At 31.3% G+C, this 20,332-nt stretch overlaps 4 protein-coding genes across 6 annotated transcripts; 1 reads left to right on the forward strand and 3 right to left on the reverse strand.

Moving 5' to 3' along the window:
• Positions 1-1,453: 1,453 nt before the first annotated feature.
• On the reverse strand, positions 1,454-5,414 carry LOC122596227. The gene is made up of 8 exons (XM_043768769.1): positions 5,021-5,414; positions 4,345-4,429; positions 3,011-3,136; positions 2,469-2,627; positions 2,225-2,343; positions 1,941-2,129; positions 1,740-1,830; positions 1,454-1,639 (listed from the first exon to the last, which is right to left on the reverse strand). Exons 1-8 carry the CDS (start codon positions 5,203-5,205, stop codon positions 1,559-1,561), a joined length of 1,035 nt encoding a protein of 344 aa, XP_043624704.1. The 5' UTR covers positions 5,206-5,414; the 3' UTR covers positions 1,454-1,558.
• A 4,880-nt stretch (positions 5,415-10,294) lies between these two features.
• Positions 10,295-10,690, reverse strand: LOC122597366 (umecyanin-like). Its single transcript, XM_043769966.1, has one exon. The coding sequence runs from the start codon at positions 10,688-10,690 to the stop codon at positions 10,295-10,297; it is 396 nt and encodes a 131-aa protein (XP_043625901.1).
• Positions 10,691-12,081: 1,391 nt separating this feature from the next.
• LOC122597741 (F-box/FBD/LRR-repeat protein At1g13570-like) lies at positions 12,082-14,589 on the forward strand. Of its 3 annotated transcripts, XM_043770311.1 has the most exons (5): positions 12,082-12,158; positions 12,971-13,754; positions 13,863-14,021; positions 14,100-14,222; positions 14,336-14,589. In XM_043770311.1, the coding sequence occupies exons 2-5, from the start codon at positions 12,975-12,977 to the stop codon at positions 14,447-14,449; spliced, it is 1,176 nt and encodes a 391-aa protein (XP_043626246.1). In that variant the 5' UTR covers positions 12,082-12,158; positions 12,971-12,974; the 3' UTR covers positions 14,450-14,589. The 3 variants fall into 3 exon arrangements, with proteins under 3 accessions (XP_043626246.1, XP_043626244.1, XP_043626245.1); XM_043770309.1 differs by having other exon boundaries at positions 14,100-14,589; XM_043770310.1 differs by lacking the exon at positions 12,082-12,158 and having other exon boundaries at positions 12,914-13,754; positions 14,100-14,589.
• Positions 14,590-15,430: 841 nt separating this feature from the next.
• LOC122596160 lies at positions 15,431-18,345 on the reverse strand. The gene is made up of 6 exons (XM_043768690.1): positions 18,148-18,345; positions 17,258-17,422; positions 16,910-17,171; positions 16,434-16,600; positions 16,198-16,347; positions 15,431-16,115 (listed from the first exon to the last, which is right to left on the reverse strand). Exons 1-6 carry the CDS (start codon positions 18,187-18,189, stop codon positions 15,768-15,770), a joined length of 1,134 nt encoding a protein of 377 aa, XP_043624625.1. The 5' UTR covers positions 18,190-18,345; the 3' UTR covers positions 15,431-15,767.
• Positions 18,346-20,332: the final 1,987 nt, after the last annotated feature.

A 20,332-nucleotide genomic window follows, 5' to 3' on the forward strand; every position in this document is an offset into this window, starting at 1 on the left:
ATTACTAGAATCATATCTAGAGTTATAGACAATTGTGACATAATGTAACTGAATGTATGTAAATGAATAAGCCAGAAAAATTGGACTCACAATCTATGAATCCGTAACTCTTTTTAATACTTTTGTGTCTCTTTCTCTCTCTTTCTCGATAGTTAATTTAACACTAAATTAGGCTCCAAATGGTTAAGAGTCAATGATTTTTTGAAAAATTCTTCGATTTTGATCTGTCAAAGTAAAGAAAAAGACAGTGAATTGATAAAAGGACTTTTTGTATAATATCTTTAGACTTCGATTTTGTTCTATACTTGGATATTTTACTAATGTTTATCACTTGCTAAAATAAGGTCAAACATCATTTGGGATTATTTTTTATGTTAGAACCACATGACCAGGCCATATTTAGTTTAGGTATAATTAATTTACCCATAATCAAATTGGGCCATTGGGCATATAAGTTCTCATGAGACTCGTGAACTCATGATTGATAAAATCGAATAGCTAAAAGCTATTACAGACCAAATTATGTAACCAGGTCTATATATTTATCAGAAGTGAGACTTGAACCTACACTATATCGTTGAGCCAAAAGCTCGACAATGTTCCTTTATAAAATAGAATCAAACTAGCCAATTCGATATGTATATATCCATGTACCGTGGTTGACCACAGACTCACTTTTCTTATATAATATATATATATATATAGGGGACAATCAAATAAGAACAGTCTTAAAATAAGAACGGTGAGAACACTTAAAAAACATCATTTTGATGCATTAAAAGTCCATAAAACTAACATAGTGCATAACTAATTATCATTATTTAAGTGTATAACAACACATTGGCCTGTTAAAATGAAGAAAATCATGTTTTTTGTTTTATGCATCCATCTTGGATGCATTTTCTTCAAAATGATGCATCCATAAAAAAGCGTGATTTTTTCGATTTTGATGGATCAATGTGTTGTTAAACACTTAAATGATGATAATTAGCTCTACACTATGTTAGTTTTATGGACTTTTAATGCATCAAAATGATGTTTTTTAAGTGTTCTCACCGTTCTTATTTTAAGACTGTTCTCACCGGAGTATTATATATATATATATATTCTAATATCCATTCGGCAATTCATCAAATATATACAAACTAGAAGTAAGGCTAGACTTTACAAACAAAATCTCTGATATACAAGTATAATCTGTTACCACCAACAGACTGAATTTTTAACTGTGAAATACACTACTACTACTAGTCTACTACTACATAAACACAAGTCACATGTCTTACTGTTCAGTTTATGTATATATATATATTATTTTTAACTACAAAATTTATTTTTATAAAAACAACAGGCATATGTGCATATCTAATGCCCTTCTAGATCAGCCCTCGTCAGCAGTGGCACTGGCACGGTGACTGTTTATCTATATAACAAGAAGCTATACACGAAGGAATGAAGAAAGGGAGGATGTGGGACCATTCCACTCATTCGATGTACGGCTTTGAAAGCTTACACATGCGAAATAGTCCAGGAAATTAGATAACACGTATAATGGAATTTAAGATACTGATATATCGAGGGCTACACCAGGTATAGGCTCTAGTGTCTTTACACCGGGTAGTTCCTTTGATAAAAGCTCCTGCATCACAAAGTTACCAGCATTTCACTTGCAACTTGTATTAAATAAAATAATAACAGATGCAACCGTTTTACTTTCAGTAAAAGTCTAAGACCTATACCTTGAATGATTCTGTGGTTCCGGCAGACTTCACTATAGCTGCAAGAATACCTTTACCATCAAGATCTCCATTTTTCATTGCCACGACAAATCTGTAGAAATAAAGAAGAAAAAGACCCGTTAAGGCAACACTATATCAATGTCTCCACAATAATAGCATCATTTACTTCACAACCCAAGATCAAGGTTCTTCTTAAATTACTTGGAATGTAGTAACTTTGCAAGTTGAACAGCATCTTCCTGTCCTGATACCAATGTAAAACCTGGCAAAAGCTGCTTAACAACAGGTGTAATGACGATATCGGCCTTTTCCTTTTCAATCTTTTCATTGTCGTATACACAATGAGGTTCATAGTAAAGACTTTGCCCTTGTGGGGATGTTACAATGTACCTAAACCATGTAAACAAATTGAGCTTCAACAAATGATTTTCTCATTCTTTCCTATTTACAACTCAAAAAAAAAAAAAAAAAAAACTAAAACGTACCCATTTTCAGGTCGTTGCCAAGGAGGACCAAGAACTGGCCCAGGAGTTGCCCTTACTTTGACGATAGAACCGTTGCTTGTTTGAATCTCAAAGTTTTGACCAGGTTCTAAATATATTACCTGAAGTGTGAATGCATGATGTTAGTTATTTACTACTTACTTTTGAACATAATAAATCAAGATTATCAACGTCATAATATTTATTTAAAATTTTAAGTGATTATAAACTGTAGCATTATACTTACATTTGTGAATAGAGGATCCAAGAGTACTTTTGCATTTGGAGTGGCTATCACTCTAAGATTGGGTGACTTTTCAGAAAGTGATCTTAATGTCCTCAAATGGCAATGATCATCAAGGCTTTGGGTAATCAATACACAATCAAGTTCAGGAAGATCGTTAAGCTGCAATAAAGCTACATAATGTTAAACATAACACCAAACTTTAGAATCAAAATGAGTATGATAATAATACAGTAATCTCTACGGCAATATGACCAGCATCTAAGTCGATATATAGTTTTAGGATGATTCATCAGATATCAAAAGCACCAGTAAATTAATTGTCTGATATCCATCAGATAAATCAACATTGAAGTTAGATATTCCTTTTATCCTCAACCTGTGTAACCTTTCTATAGTTAGGCTCTGACTTATATGTTTAAAGTTATCAAACTTCATAGAGTATTAGTAATTAGCAATTGACATCAAAGACAGTCCAATACCATACATAATAAAATATAGGCATCAATTTGAATAAAGCGTAGTTCAAGACCTCAAAAATGTACCGTGAAATTCTTCAAGTATTTCTTGGCAGCGTCATAAAGGATAGGTATTCCAAAATCCAAGTTACCCACCAATATTGGATCAACCAAAATCTTCACTCCACTAACCTCCCATAACCAACTATTGCCCTGAATTAAAACCGTCCAACAATGTGCTAGTTAAAGACCACTACAAATAAAACACATAAAACTTGATGAAACAAAAGCCTTGTTTGGGAATTCATGTGTGATCTACAAAAGCAAAAAATGTGCAGCTTGAATGGTATCCAGGATTGTACCCCTTTTGGTGACTCAATAAGGATTTTTGGCACCACTATTCACAGACAAAGCGACTTTGATTGCATTGAGAGTTTTTATACTGTTGTAGTTATGCTGATTTTGCATACAGTGATTACTATAACTTATGCCAATTATAAACTCGGATGTCATAAGTCAAGACAAGGTTGTTATCCTCAAAAGGAATTCAGAAGTTGGGTGTTGAAAGTAAGTACATGACAATAAATAAAATCCGTCGTTATAAAATTTGGTGCAGCTGAGATATAGTTTGTAAATGTTTCTACTGCTGCATTACACATTACACTTATTCAAGGAAGAAACATATATGAAACAGTTTGTATCTAAATGATCATTTGTATATGACATCTTAAAAAGATCAAAAGGGTTAGGTGTGGTATGTCCACAAAAGTATTGTATGTATACTACTTTAAAACTTGTTATTTAATGTATATGATCTTTTATAACTTATAACTTGGTAACGTGACGATTTTATGACATCTACTGTATATATTGTTAAGAAGTCATCAAATACACACAATATCACTTGTTCAAGGCTCAATATATACAATATCGAGGTTAGGATATACAGTACTTTACAGAAAGTTGGATAATTTACAAACAATTAACCCATATTATAACCAGGAACAAGATCAAGTTTGGGAACCAATTCAGTTTTAAAGTCTATTGTATACATAAACGCATCGGACTTAAAATATTCTATCATGTATATATAACTTGTCGGGGTCATCGAACACCCCATATATGTAACGCTATGTAAATTTTAGCCTATAGTTTGATAGGACCAACCGGGTTAGATCAAAAGAGCCCGCCTCTGAAGACAGAGGTCAAGGGTTCAATTCTCATGTCAGGAAGGCTGGAGGTCTGGTTACCTTAAATGGAACCAGTCTTTATCTTAAGTAGTGGCAGAGGCTGACTATATCTCAACCGCCCCATACACCGTATTGGGTCTCATACTAGTTTGATACATTTTCAAATGTCTAATCTAATATATATAAACAGTAACATACATCCCTAAAGTATCGACGAATTACAAAACAGACCTCCAAATAAGTTAGCTTGAACGCATCAGCATTGTTGGAAGCCGATCCTCCCACTCTCTCTTCCGAAACCAAGGCAGAAACAACCCTGCATAATGCATACCATCATAACCATATCCATATATCCAAAATTCAAATTGCGGCCAAAAAAAAAACCATCATCAAGTAGTCTAGCAGCAAGAAGCCCTATTTCCTAGGTCTCCGGTTTGAATCTGTACACCTAGGTATATATATTGGGGGTGCCAGGGAAACGGTTCGAACTGGACACGGGCAAAGGAAAAGAAAACAGGCTGGGCATTTACATTACTCACCATCGGGTAACCCGAAGCCGGCTCTACAGTATCCTTGGGCTAAGCAATCGCTTTGGGCCCCAAAAAATCTTGGGTCTCAATTTTTTTTTATTGTAAGCTTGGTGTTTGGAATTTGGACTAAGTAACATTATACAATTTGCATATTCTTATTGGTTTTTTCATCAACCTATACAACTTTTTTTTAGTAGTAGTTAAACAATATAAGTTGACGCTTTAAGCTGTCCTTTTTTTTTTTTACCTTTCTTTGTTTAGTTTAACTGTATGCTAATGAAATAGACCCCAAAACTAATCTCAACCTCCAAAACCTACTTAAGTAAGCACACAGACAATATAAAAAAATTAAATAATCTTGAAACCATAAAAAACACCTGTTATTCGATATCTTCCGGGCATTAGAGATGATAGACAACTGGTTAATTTTTCGAGCTGAAAAGACACGATGACAAGTGTTGAAAATAAATAATGGGCTAAATTGTTGTTGGTATGTTGATATTGTTTTGTGAGGGAATAGAGGAATAGAATTGGTATTAAAACAATGGACAGCCATCATCATAATCTTGACAGTCACAGACTCACAGTCGTATGATGTTTGAGTGTGTGTTTTGTACTCATTGTTTTATTTATTTTTATGATGATGATTTATTTTAAATTTTCTGTTTTGGTTAGTTGGTAGGCGTGGATGGTTGAGATCCACGGGAGGAATTTGGGCGCGAATTGCTTTTGTTGACTTCTACCCACCCAATTGTGCGGCTCAAATTCTCCCGATAACATAACACACCTCATATTCCCACCACGCCACCAGTGACCAGTTTTTCAACTAGTGATATGAAGTATGCCAATATTCAGGTAACTTTAGGATTATTTAATAGGGAAATGATTAATTTTCCCAATTTCATTAGCTTAAATTTTTTTTAAAATTATTGAATGATGACATGTGAAAATTCAAGAGGGAAAATAAAAAAAATATTAAATAGAATCCACTTGTCACATTCATAGATTTTAGCAAGATTTTTATGCTAACGTTTAAAAGGATTAATCATTCCCTATTTAATAACCTAAGTTATTAAACGAAAATTTAAACATATGACTAGATTGTGTTATTTAAAAAGATAAATACAATCAAAGAACTTTAAGTATTAATTATAAATTATAAAAACATTAATTTACATTTTTTTTCATTATTAATTTACACTTTTCATTAATTTATAGTTTTTCACAATGTTTTAAATACCGGTAAATACCGGTCGGTATTACCGGTACCGGAAACCACGCCGGTATTTTAAGTCCGATATTTTTCTGGTATTTTCATTATTCAATACCGGCCGGTATTTCCGGTATTTTCAAAAAATAAATTTTGATTTTTAAAAAAAATTAATTTTATGATACTTTAATGTTATTTTTTGTTACTTGTGAACTTTAAAACCTATATTTTGTTATGAAATACATATTTGGTATTATTTTTGTTAAATTGTAATAAGTTTTGTAAGATTTTTACACAAAAAAATATAATAAATTAAAAATAGTCGTACCGGCCGGTATTTCCGGTATTAACGATAATACCGGAAAATTTTTCCACGCCGGTATAACTAAAATACCGGTTTTTAAAACATTGGTTTTTCAAATGAATTTGAGGAAGCTGATAATGAGAGGGATGTAAACCACTATTTTTGAAAAACCATAGGGATGAAATTTTTTTAAAAAACTAGAGAGGGATGTAAACCGCAATTTTGTGTAAACCACATGGACGTTTTATACAATTAACTCAAAGCGAAAAAACGAAACAGCCCTGGCATGCATGCACGTGATGAGCTTTAACACGGAGAGAGTGATGTCGTTAGTGAAAGGGATGTAAACCACTATTTTTGAAATGAAAGTGATATTCGTACCACATGTTCTGATAAATCTACCACACATGTGTTTTAATAACTTGTACAGTGTGTTCAAAAATTTATACAGTATGGTACATTTATCAACATCTGTGATACGAATATCATTACCCCTTTTTGAAAACCATAGGGATGAAAAACTTCAAAAAAAACATAAGACGGGTTGTAAACCGCAATTTTGTGTAAACCGCATATACGTTTTATGCAAGTAACTCATACATTAATTTACACTTTTTTGTTTTCTATGTATTACTTTTTTGCTTTTCATAATTAATTTACATTTTTTTATCACTAACTAGCATTATATCCGACCTTTGGTTAGAGACAACACCAGGAAATGGACTTAAGCTCAAATTAATTGCTTTAACATGTTAATACCACCAAACAAAAAAAAAACATACGTTATAAAACAATACACTGTAAATCTTAGCTAAAAAAAATTAGTTTATAAAATAAAGGCTAAAAAGTTTGGTGGCTACAAAAGAAAGACCAAAATCTTATGACAAAATTTTAATATAAAAAACCATTGGGTAATAGCGCAGTGGCCATCAGCCGTCACTTTTCAGGGGAGGTCTTGGGTTCGAGTCTTGCCAAAAGGCAAACTTGAGATAATCGGGGCTTATTAAGTGGTTGAGAATCACTTGGACACTAGCTTGAGTGGGGGATTAGTGGGTATCAAATGATACATAGGATCATGGGTTTCCATCCAATTATTTTTTTTTAAATTTTGATACAAAAAAAGATAGAAAAATTTGTGGGTAAAATAGAAAAAGCAAGAGTTTGGTGACTAAAATATAGATAAAACAAAAAAAAGTTGTTAAGTTAAAGATAATATATTTGGTGGCTAAATCAAAATATCCAAAACTTTAAAGGCAAAAGTAAGAAAACAAAATAGTTTATTATTAACCCCAAAACATTTACTTAAAAGATAAACTGTTTGATGCTTAAGTTAAAAAATAGATTACTTTAGTGGCAAAAGTAAGAAAACTAAATAGTTTATTATTAACCTCAAAACATTTTAATTAGTGTATAATATATTTGGTGGCTAAATCAAAATTTTCAAAACTTAAAGGCAAAAGCAAGAAAACAGAATATTTGTTAAGTAAAAGATAATATACTTGGTGGCTAAATCAAAATATCCAAAACTTTAAAGGCAAAAGCAAGAAAACAAAATAGTTTATTATTAATCTCAAAACATTTACTTAAAAGATAAACTATTTGATGCTTAAGTTAAAAACTAAAAAACTTTAGTAACAAAAGTAAGAAAACTATATAGTTTTTACTATTTACCTCAAAACATTTTAATTGGTATATAACATAATATAATATTTAATTTAGAAGAGGTATATTTTGATTAATCATTTAGAGGATGTTTGGTAGGATTGAATGGAAATGGTGAAAATGAAAATATGGAATGAGAATCGCTTCCTTTGTTTGATTAAATGAGATAATGGAAATGAAGAAGTAGAAGGGGGAATCATTTCCATTTTCATAATTCCTCCCAAAATGGTTAAGAATGGTGAGAATGGAATCAAGTTAATTTCTTTTTCTATTTTTTTTTTCTCATTGATTTAACTATAAATTTTAATTAGTTATATCATGGTATTATAATTAATTTTTGATAATTTTTATTTCATATTAATTTTTATTTTTTATATTTCTCTTATATTCATTATCTGTTGTTACCAAACGTTGTAATATATTCTCTTTCCTACGATTTTCTTTTTTTATTACATTTCCATCATCTATGATTCCCTCCTAGCAAACGCCCCCTTAAAGTGTAAGGATTAATATTGTCTTTAACCAATTAAGAAATTAAATAACATGATCTAGTGGCCATAAATCAAAATCGTAAAACATCTAACGGTTCTTATTTATTTAAAGATGATTTTAGAACTTTAAACCAATGGGAGATATAAAAGGTCTTATATATGAGGTTAAACTTGGTTAGGTCTTGTGATTCATTTACATAAGTATAATGGTTTTAATAATTATTCTTTATATATATTTCTTGACATTAAAATGAAAATCCAAAAACAATAGTATTTTTATTCTTTTTACACTATAATATAAAAAAATTATTAATCTTTTAAAACTTTAACCTAATAATTTTCTTAATGTCACAAATATAAAATATATATAAAATATAAATCATTAATTAATAGAGGTTTCTCACTTATAGAAACTATAATAAGTTGAACTTTCCATATGGAGATTATTACAAAAAGTTTTAACATCTTTAATATATATTAAAACAAAACCCTTAATTCCAAATTTAAAATGTATGGATCATTGCTTGAATTTGCTATCTTATTTTTCACCATTAGATATATTGATGGCATCATCAATTATCAAAGAATTAATCAATAACACTTTTGGTCCTTAAACTTGTATATTAATGTGTTTTATAAAGTCATTAATTTTATTTATTTTAATTTAATAAATAACTTAATTGAATATCATTCAATAACTTTGTTAACTACATCATTTTAATAATAGTACTCTGAATTTCTTAATGTTAGTAACTTATAATTATATAAAATTATATCCGACACTATATATATTTTCATGTATATAAAGTTTTTTATATATATTATATTTCTAATGTCGTGTAAATGATGCGACTTTTTGATAAAATTTTCATTTAAAATTCATTGACAAATTGAATATGGTATTTAAATTTTGATAAATTTAACATACGTTTATTTATTTGTCGCTAACTTATACCATTTGTTTCATAATTTTCTTTTGTTAACAATCTTAGTTGTGTTATTTATTTATTGTTATCTTTAATATTTGTTCATAATAAAACTTTAAAAATATGATATTATTACGAGAAATTTCAATTACATTTTTCTTTTCTTTTATTCCTGAACCTTTAATTTCAAGGACCTACAAGTATTTTTCTGATACTTTAATATTACATGGTTTTTAGACGTATTTCTTAAATCCATGGATTAAAATAACACATTTTGTATATTCTTAATATAAGTAAATGATATGTAGTTTAAATGTAGTGTTAATAAATATGTCTATTTAATATTTTACAACTACGATAATGATGAACTAACCAACTCCACCTAGGTGGGTTGGCAAAGATATATTCTAAATCTACTATCTGGGCCTCGGAGGTGAGTTTTTTCCAAGGTCTTGGGTTCGAATCTTGGGTTTCTCATCTCAAGGTATTTTTCATGATGAGGGGGTTGGAGTTATAGCAAATTGTTGGTTAAAATTGCCTCTAACACGTCTGAATCAAAACTAACTTTAAAAAAAAAAAAGATAAATGATAAACTACACTTATTAGGATAAATGTGCTCCATGTATAAATTTTAAATTTATAGTTGAAAAAATTATTTGGTAACATTTTTACTTGATAGTAAACATGATATTGTAATTGTGGTTCAAAATATGTAAATATTTATTTAAATGTCAATCATTTTCATATATTAAAAGTTTTTTTAAGTAAAAAAATATATACAAATTTCGCGGGTAATAAGCTAGTTTTGTTTATTCAAATATTATTGGGCTCCAAAACCCTAAAAATAGTGTTGTTTGTGTACAACTTTAGATATGAAGAAATAATTTATTATTTCGTTTTGGAGATGTAAAAACTTAATGTCGGGCCTTATTCATGAAGGAAACCCGATTAGTATTTTGTAAATTTAACCACATACAATGTAAATTCAAGTATAAAAAGAACAATATAATTCATTTATTACTTTTTAACTATATGTCTCAATTTTTGCATTAAAAAATTTAACTACCGACAACAATAATAACTAACTTTTGATTGGCCATACAATGTCCATTAAATCTACAAATGTAGTACTGCTCTCCAGACTCTGTCAAGTTGAAGATTCCCGGGCCATCCGTGATTATGGTGCTAGCACCATCGTCATTGCATTGATCAAATCCGTCTTTTAATACTTTTGCAACGTCATGAGCTCCTGAGTTAAAATTAAACTGTAAAGTGTCGCCCACAGTAAAAGTTTCTTTCGATGCCCAATCATTATAAAAGTTTGGGTCGTTCGGAATAATCCACCCAATGTCGCCTCCCACAACATGTTGGGTATCCGCTACAGAGTAATGGAACATCATGAATGCTATGACCATTGCCATAAAAACTAGAAGGTTAAACTTGGATGCTGCCATGGTTTTATTATTTTCTAGTTTTTAATTTTCCAAGGTATTCAATTTCATGAAGCTAAATGTGGACTTAAATAGTTGTGGTGTGCCTACTTTAATTTAATTTGGTTTTTGGACCTTTGCGTATTATCTGTATGTTAGAAATATTATTCTTAGAATACACATAAATAGTTATTATAATTAATTTTTCTAACAGCTAAATATTACATCGAATTTACTCATGCTCTTAAAATAACGCAAAATATATAAGTGAGTTAATTATAAGAATCATTCTTGTGGTTTGTTCATTTCCGTGGTTTACATTCATTACCAAATATTTTAGTGAAATTGGTCCAAACTCCGTATGAACTACCAAGTTATACTTATAATTGCCTATGTTAATTATGCGAATACTTTTCACATGAACGTATATATATATATAGATGGTAATATAAGACTGTTAGGTACCTAAGCTTAAGTATGGAACACTCACATATTGTTTTTTTAATCTATAAAATTCATGAGGGCTCAAACATTTATTTATTAATCAAGAAATATTAAAAACTTGTATATGAAGGGTTCTCTACCTAAGCTTAAGTGCGCCTTATATATAGGGGACCCTTATTTTGAGAACCCATTTTTTTGTAAGAACCGTGAGAACTCTTAAATTTCATATTGGAACACATCGTTTTTTTGGTTATTCACATGTGAAACGTTGTAAAAACATATGTTGCAGAAGAAATTTTTTTTCGAAACCTTATATAGCCGTTTGTCACATGTGAACAAAAAACGTGAACAAATTCATTCACTAGTTCATAAAAAGCTAATTTGAAGGTTTCTTAAAAAACTTTCCTTCAACAACATATATTTTTATATCATTTCACATGTGAATGAACAAAAAAAACATGTGAACAAATATATACGAGTAATTTAAGAGTTCTCATAGTTTTACAAAAAAAATGATTCTCAAAATAAGAAAACACACTCTCTCTCTCTCTCTCTCTCTCTATATATATATATATATCACCAAAACAAAACAAACCCACCTTCCCTTAATTCGGACCTGAAAATAAAAAACTATTATCGTTCTCGCCACTAATATAAGGCAGATGATAAATGTACCACAAGTTTTGATAAATTTACCATACTGTATAAGTTTTACAGAAAAATGTACAAATAGGTAATGCATGAATGTGGTAAAACTATCAAAATATGGTACAAATATCACCTCCCTTAATATAATGTGCTGTGGTAACCTACTAATCTATCCAAAGGACCATTTATGCAACTAGTTTAAAAATAACGGATGATTCATATACTTTCCAATCTTAAAGGTCTAAATGTGCAACTAGATGTAAGCTAGATGGACCATTTGTGTAGCTTACTCTCTTGCTCCTTTGATTACTTCACACCAAAAAACCAAAGTGAAACCTAGAACACCAATGGCGATTTAACTAAAGTTGGAAGAAATCAAACAAATATCACTCATTTGAAGGTATAACTGTTTCTTCTGTATCCAATTTATATATATATATATGTATGTGTGTGTGTGTGTATTTTAGTATTTATATACTCAGGTTAGGGTAAGGTAGCTATATCTAGGGATAGCTTTGTACTCAAAATGTGAGGGCACCATTAAAATGGGATTTGCACGTTTGGTTTGAATCGAACATAAGATTCTATACATTATATATAGAAGTTTTATTTATAAAAAAATGTATATTTTTGTTATTAATTCCATTAAGAGCCATTTTTTTTAGTCATTAAGTGCTGAAGCGGCTGAATGTATAAATAATGTCTGTATGCCGTAAAAAATAGGTAATTGATGGTTATTTTTGTTTATTAAACATGAACTCTAACTGAATATTAAGTCCATTAATTAAAAAAAGAACAGGTGACAGGTTCTATGATATATTTTGATTTGTTATTGTAGTAAACAAATACCGAATATACTTACTACTATTTTTGCATTAATATTTCGACCCGGTTTGATAACTAACCTTACCCATGAAGCCTACTCAAAATTTGGCTCTTGATCTTAAGAAATATATGGTCCTTTAAACTTAACTAAAAGGGGAAAAAGCCCATAAAACGATTTCTTTTGTTACAGTTAATACCAAAGACATACAAACTGGATATGCATCAGTATCATAGATTAAGTTATGTGTATAATGTTGATTTTAGATGTCCTGCCATTATAATTCGTTGTTTTGTTATTCCGGTGATTTTTAGTTGCAGTTACGTGTAGTGTATATTTTGCCTTTCAAAAAGTAAATAAATTATAGTGTATATTTCTCTTGTTTTTAGAGTAATGGAACAGGTTCATGGGACACATAACGAATCCAAATTTAAATCTAAAGATATCATTAGTACCATGCCGGAAAATGTGATCACTAATATTCTCAACCGTTTGCCATTGGGAGATGCCTTGGCGACTGCCCTTTTGGCCAGAAACTGGAGGCTTAAGTGGACTTTGCTCACCGAACTCGTATTTGACAAGGAATTCTTTGATTTGGTAGACGAGTTTAAAGAGGAATATGATTGGACGATTATAAGTAGCCTTTTACTTCATATTAAAGGCCCCGTAACAAAGTTTGTCCTCTATGTACCATGTGACAACAAATCGGACCTTAAGGATATAATTCACTGGGTTCTGTTTTTATCCAAAAGAGGAATGAATGAGTTCACTCTTATAAATATGCATCGAGATAAACTTAAGTTGCCCAGCCATCTTTTATCTTGTCTAGAGTTGAAACATCTGAAACTCTGTAACTGTTGTCTTAATCAAGCACCTAGCTTTTGTGGTTTTCCGAATTTACTCAGCCTAGACTTGTATCGGGTAACAATTGAAGGCGAGAATTGTGGCAAGTTTATCACTCAATGCCCATTACTCGAGATGCTAGAAATTAGTTATCACGATCCTACTAGGAAAGTGAAACTAGTTGAGATTGCAAAACTTGGAAATCTCATAAAGTTATCTTTGCCATTGTGTAAGCTTGATGATATAGCGATCACAAGTTCCAGTATCTTTCAGCTTGGGACGTATCTTCCTAAACTTCAAGAGCTTTTTCTGGATTTTCGAAATCACAAGGTAATTTCAAGTTGGGTCTCTTAAAAATTTACTTTACACCATATCAAACGAAGGTTTAAGAACTGTGTAACCAACTAAAGTTTCTTTTCTTGCATCATTTTATTACAGTTCATTGGAGAAGTTAGTGCTAGAAAGTGGGGGTGTACCTTCTTCCCCTGCCTCAAGAGTCTTACATTACACCCAATTGATTTTAACAGTGATACTATGTTATCATGTTTGTTTGAAATGATCCAGGGCTCCCCAAATTTGCAGATCTTAAATATCAAAGTGAGTTGATGGACCTGTTTCGTATTGCTTGTCATGATATATAATATGCGAGCACCTGATTATTATCTAACTTTGTAGGCTGCATACGATGGTGTCATTCCACCACCTGCATTTTCTTTCCCAAAGGTAGACAATAACACAATGGGACCGCTACAACTACAGCATGTGGTGTTTTCTTCGTTTAGAGGTTCAGAGAATGAGGTATATTTGATAAAGTATTTACTTGGCTCTTCACCTTTGCTAAAGAAGATGGTTATTCAACCACACTCAGATGCAGTGTTTGGCGGTGCTAATGGTACGTTTATGTTTGCTAGGAAGTTGTTGAAGCTCCATCGAGCCTCCACCATAGCCGAAGTAGACCTCTACTAGTTTTTCAGTCTTTTGAACAGCATCATCCATTTTCTGTAGTTTGGTATAAATTTGGTTAATTTTTTGGCAGTCGCAGGACTCCAATGTAATCTATGTGAAGCTACTGTTTCACCTATGGGTGATGGTTTATGTTTCGTCTCCTAGGTCGGCCTAATGTTTTGAAACAGCATAACAAGTAATGAAAATTCAGTTTCTAGTATCCATATTTAATGCATTACTTGAGTCGTCTTGAACAATAGCAGCGTTAACGTCTTACCGTTGCCATTTATTCTCATTCGGTTCAAGTTTTTGAAATAACTTTATGGTCGGCTCATTTAATAATAACTTGGCTCAAACTCGAATAACTTTTCAAAAGTGTGCTAGAACTCAAATATTTAGTTATTGTTTGAGCTTGGTAGACTTTGTACGTGCTTTTTAGCCGTTTTTATAAAGTTATATTTCAACACCTTCAATTTATAAACTTGTCTTAATCTAACTTGAACTCGGATAATTTCATTTGTGATAATGAATAAATTTATCTTATCTTTGAAAAACTCATAAAAACTCACTTTAGCTATCTTTGTTGGGCTTGCGTGACTCGTGAAGCTCGAATATCCCACTCGATTTAAATAACCAAACAAACTTTCATATGAGACGAGCCAAATATAAATAAATTAAGCTCCACTTGTGTAACGAGTTTAACTCGAGTTTGAAAACTACTATACTCGAACTCCAATAGCCTGGTGCCCGCGCGTTACAGCGAAACCCGTTAAAAAGCAGTTGTTAAATGTGGCGGTTCGTGGATATGACCAATTACGGAGGCGACGGCCCGATTATGTGTTTTTTAGGATGTGTGTGTTTTTGTTTGTGAATATGTGTTTCTAGGATGTGTGGGTTTTTTGTTTGAGTGGAAGGGTAATTTTAAAACTTCAAGGATAAAGTGAATGTATTTTGGGGAAAAAAATATGATTAATGTGTTGTTTACGCGACACACTTGTACATATATAATCTAAAGGTTCTAATTTTGTAAATTAAATTATGTTTATCAACGAAGGTAAAAAGATTAACAAAAGCCTCTATTTGCATTTAGTATCCTCCAAAATATGATATCAATAACAATTGATATAACCAAAATAGAAACAAATGAGCCGTTCGATTCACAATTCACCACCACATCTACCAACTAATATCATACATCTGTGTACCCCGGCCATCTAATAACGTCCTACCACTGTCACTCAATTCACCAGCATGATCGTATATTCGACAAGTACAAATTGCCTCTTCAATCACCTCATAATCCAAGCAACAAATTGAAAATCCTAGTGAAGGAAAGTTATATAGCAGACAACGTTGTGGAAATAACTACCTTTCCGCATGTGTGGAAATATCATACGTTTATATCTTCAGGGCTAGAGTTCTTTCCCATTTTTCAGGATGATAAGGGATGCAACTTGTTATCTTTTTGCCTTCTAGCAACGGCAAATCCTCATCATAGGGTATTTTTTCTTGCCAATACAACCCATTCTCGTTCTCAAACTCTCTTAGTAAATCAGACAGAGTTTCCCTTTCTTGCTTGATAACCATTCGCCATGACTCCATCCCTCCCACATTCTTTTGCACATTTTTTAATGCCATGCGTAGAAGACCAATTGCAGTTCCGATCAGTCCATCTGTTCTTAGAGCTTGTGCCATGTACTTGTAACTTCTTAACTCATGCACCACCTTACAACAAGAAATGAAATCCTGCACAAATAACCAAATAGATAAGGACCACAAAATCTTTGCATACGGATGTGACGGTTCTAAATCAAAACTTCATATATACCATCAATATTGGTGAGAAATCTTTGCATTCTGTGGCTGCTGTCTTAAAATGATTGGCTGCCTCATCGAAAAACAATACAACACCATAATGCAACTTCGACAAAAGTCCATCAGAGATTCGTTTCTCTTCAGCCTTCATTATACTTGCTATCTGCATTCTAACTATAATTATTTTTATGTTTAAAATTTACAAAAAGCATCAAATATAAAATGAAAAATGGAAGCTTAAACCCTGACCTGAGCCTCGGCCAAGCAAATGAAACTCATAACCGAAGAAACAGGTGCAGTTGCTTCAGGTGGACCTTCAGGGGTGAGTGCATCTTTTATAGATGGAAGAACATCATGAGCCAAATAATGATAAACCCCTGCAGCTTTTCTGAATAGGGACATCGATTGTACTAAATCTATAACCATTCATAATAAGCAAAAAGAATAACTTATCAATAACCACTTAAGGGCAAATTGAATAAAAAGTAACAAACTTTGGTTTACTTCTAAATCAGACAACACTATCTATCTGTACTAAATGAAAGGCTATCTTCTAACTTAACCAGTTACTTCGAATCAAATTTTCAACGATGGTCGCCCTATCATGGGTGAATGCAGAGATAACTACCCAAAACAAAAACAATGTCCCAATGTGGGCTATCTTATATGAAATTTACAGTAGAAATGATTAAACATATGAATCTTTTCAGAAATTTACTTCCTACCTGTCAATAGCACTTGAGAAGCCCATTCTCGGAGCATTGCACCATAAAAGAACAAAACATTTCCAAGCTCAAAACGCAGATTATCAATCTGAAAGAACTTTGGACCCATGAGGTTGAAGAAAGATGAAGGACTAAGAGGACTAGTCCACCTTATCTTCAGACTTTCATTCCAACGAATCACCCGTGGGTCATCACTAATTAAATCAACATGGTGAACCAAGTTCTCCAATAACGGCAGATATAGTTCTAGCTTTTGAATATCCTGATAATACATAAAAATGGTCAAAATTTCACAATGTTACGAGGTTACAAATAGCAATACAAGACAGTGTTACCATAAAACATTACCTGTTCACATTGAGAAGTCAATCCCCCAGACATTTCCCTTGCAATTGCATCCGTAATGGAGCTGTTATTGTTGATAGATTCAACATTTACCCTCTTAGAGCTTAACTCTTTTAGTTGTTCCAGAGTCCCTGAATCTTGAGCACGGTATACCGCTTCAAACACAATCTGTCCAAAACAAACCAACGTTAGTTTATATTTTATTAATAATACTTACTCTGAACTAAGCATATACGCAGTTGCATTAAAACGCTTAAAATTGCTAATATGTTTTAAAAAAAAGGATCCGATAAACACTGAACGAGCAATTTTAGTGGTCTTGTAAAAATTATCTGTTTGTAATTTCTGCAAACCATTATTATCTTCCGTTAAAGAGAAAACGCATCATTTTTAAAAAAACCGTACATAATAAGATTAGGAGTTAAATGTTCCGTTATACAAACGCAATGCCTAACACCCCCAAATTCCTCAAAACATAAAAAACACTTAAAGGTGAATAACAAAAGTGATCAAAACTAGTTTTTATGACTTAAGGGTGTTCGAATTGTGATCCTATCATTGATCATACCTCTTTTAAATCGCTTTTTCAAGAAGCCGGTCTCAACATTTAAAAAAACACAACAATCACTTTTTTTTACCACATGCCATTCTCAATTATCTAAATTTTCTAAAACGCGATAATCAGATAATCACTTGAACAAACACTCCCAAGAAACTCACATAACAATAAAATTCGCATAAAGATTCAATCTTTTTTGAATTATAACATAATCTAAATAACCCATCATATCATACACCCACAAAAATCTTTAAAATATTCAAAGAAACAATAAATAAATGTGATCACATACTCATGTATACATATATAAGTGTGTATGTATATAAAGATTCACCTTTTTAGTTCTGAGTTTTGAAGGATCTGGAAAGTGCAACATCTTTCTGCCAATCAAAACAAGAAATGTTATTATTTGGGTTTTCTTTTTAAAATAAAACAAAAAGGTGGTTTTGATAACAAGCTTTAAATGAAGTGGGTACTAATTGAATTTGGGTCAGACAAAAATTGACTGATGAAAAAATGAGATTGAATTTACAGTTTTTTTTTTTTTTTGCATGATGATGGGGTTTTGATGGTGATGTTATTAAACCCCAAAAGTCTTTTTTTTCTTGATTAAATTTTTTATTTCTTGTTTGCTAAGAATTCGGGATTGATGGTGATCGTTAATTAGTTTGGATTCCGGAATCTTCTATTTTGATTCAAAGGTGAGTCACAACTGAGTCAACTCGTTTCAGTTCATGTTAGATTTTTAGGATGTTAAATCATGGTGTTACAATTACACCAATTTTCATATATGTTACGAGTTTAAAAAATCCCACGGGTTTGTAAGAGAAACATCATATAATATGATGTTAACGATGAATTATCTTTAATCCCTAATAAAGCAAATTCTCCATCTATTAGATATTTATGTCTTTGAAATATCTTATTTATCCTTACACTTTTTTATTTTTTTTTCTTTACGTAACTATTTAAAATCCCTAATAAAGCAGACCGCCTCTCCCACTACTACCTCCGCATTGCGCGGGTACCATGCTCGTTTCTTTTTATAATTTCATGTTCATTATAATTTTTAATCTATCCAGATGTACTCAGTTCCATTTTTTTAGTTCCTTCATCGGCAAAGCACAGAACGCTGGTTTCCTACCCCACTTCTCACCGAGGATCGACTAGCTGTTTCGGTTCATTAAATCGGCCCCATGCAACCGATGTGAATGAATGTTGATTTAATTTAGACATGTGTTATTTAATTCATTTTTAAAAATTGAAGACTATGATTAGTCTATTGAGATTAAGTCATATGCCTTTTAACAGATATTAAAATTAGAATTGAGATTAAAATAGTGAAAAAGTATTTAATGAGTAATATATATCGATAAAATAACAAACCATATGGATGGTTTTTGATAATTCATTCTATGGTTATTTTATAAGAATTGTATTTTTTTAACCATAAATTTAGGTTTAATAACATATCATAATATATCCAACTCCAATTATAAAAAAACTTATTTTTTAAAAAATCTTTTATTTTTGTTATTGAAAAAAATATTACTTGCACCAAAATTTATAGTTCAAACTCTAACTTTAATTTTCGCTTATACCACCATTACCCATCTATCTATTGTGTTTGTTAAATGCATTAATAAAAAAGTCGTGACTTAATTAAAAATATTAAGTCTATTAAGTCATTAAAAGTATGTCTTAGATCAAGTGGCCATCTAGAACCTTCTATGGGGTTCTGGAGGAGGAAATGTTAGCTTAGAGACCAGGGTTTTCCTCATGGTTTTAGGCATTTACCTCTTTAAATGCGTGTTGGTCGTGTTATCGCATCCTTAGTCTCCAGGGGTGCCTTCGGGTTCCAACCTTTAACATACTGCCCAGTTGAATATCACTGCTAGGGTTCGAGTCAATAACCAACTAACACATCATTCTAAAAAAGTGTTTATTTTTAACTTAATAAATAAAACATGTATGTAGACTTAATCAATACAAACATCATTTATCCATTTAATCACTATTATAAAACAAACTATCACTCCTCACTTTCTACCTTTAAAATACTTAAAATATCCTTAAACTTCAACACATTTTCAACTCACTCACTAAATGTATCCAAAATATTTTTAAAATATTTTCCAACCATATTTATCCAAACTATCTATCTTTTTTATTCATTAATTTAAATATTTTCATATAATAGCTCTATTATACTTTTAAATAAAATTATTTATATAAGATACATTCATTAACCATGTAAATTACACCGGTGATGCCGGTAAGGTAAGTAGTGGCGGAGACAACGACGGGTGGTGGCGGTGGCGGTGACCTAGTGATGTGTGTATTAATGTAAAAGTAATTGATCTAATAATGTAAAATTAATTAATTTCATTAAGGGTATTATAGGTACATTAGATAGACATATTTAAATTAGTAAATAAAGGGAAGTGATAATTTAAGTATGAAAGTTAAAAAAAAAAAAAGTGATTTGTGTTACCATCACCGCCACCACCACTACTTTG

Source organism: Erigeron canadensis, chromosome 4 (assembly GCF_010389155.1).
Source record: "Erigeron canadensis isolate Cc75 chromosome 4, C_canadensis_v1, whole genome shotgun sequence".
Taxonomy (NCBI): domain Eukaryota; kingdom Viridiplantae; phylum Streptophyta; class Magnoliopsida; order Asterales; family Asteraceae; genus Erigeron; species Erigeron canadensis.

What these genes read in the sequence shown, in the direction of transcription:
- LOC122596227 (XM_043768769.1), bottom strand. Translation starts at nt 5,205, where the DNA reads ATGATGATGGCTGTCCATTGTTTTAATACCAATTCTATTCCTCTATTC. An exon ending in AATACTTGAAGAATTTCACG is followed by an intron (nt 2,628 to 3,010) that starts GTACATTTTTGA and finishes GCTTTATTGCAG; the next exon opens with CTTAACGATCTTCCTGAACT. An exon ending in TGGCAACGACCTGAAAATGG is followed by an intron (nt 2,130 to 2,224) that starts GTACGTTTTAGT and finishes TACATGGTTTAG; the next exon opens with GTACATTGTAACATCCCCAC.
- LOC122597366 (XM_043769966.1), bottom strand. Translation starts at nt 10,690, where the DNA reads ATGGCAGCATCCAAGTTTAACCTTCTAGTTTTTATGGCAATGGTCATA.
- LOC122597741 (XM_043770309.1), top strand. Translation starts at nt 12,975, where the DNA reads ATGGAACAGGTTCATGGGACACATAACGAATCCAAATTTAAATCTAAA. An exon ending in TGGATTTTCGAAATCACAAG is followed by an intron (nt 13,755 to 13,862) that starts GTAATTTCAAGT and finishes ATTTTATTACAG; the next exon opens with TTCATTGGAGAAGTTAGTGC. An exon ending in TGCAGATCTTAAATATCAAA is followed by an intron (nt 14,022 to 14,099) that starts GTGAGTTGATGG and finishes CTAACTTTGTAG; the next exon opens with GCTGCATACGATGGTGTCAT.
- LOC122596160 (XM_043768690.1), bottom strand. Translation starts at nt 18,189, where the DNA reads ATGTTGCACTTTCCAGATCCTTCAAAACTCAGAACTAAAAAG. An exon ending in CAAAACTCAGAACTAAAAAG is followed by an intron (nt 17,423 to 18,147) that starts GTGAATCTTTAT and finishes TGTTTTGGACAG; the next exon opens with ATTGTGTTTGAAGCGGTATA. An exon ending in TTTGCTTGGCCGAGGCTCAG is followed by an intron (nt 16,348 to 16,433) that starts GTCAGGGTTTAA and finishes GTTAGAATGCAG; the next exon opens with ATAGCAAGTATAATGAAGGC.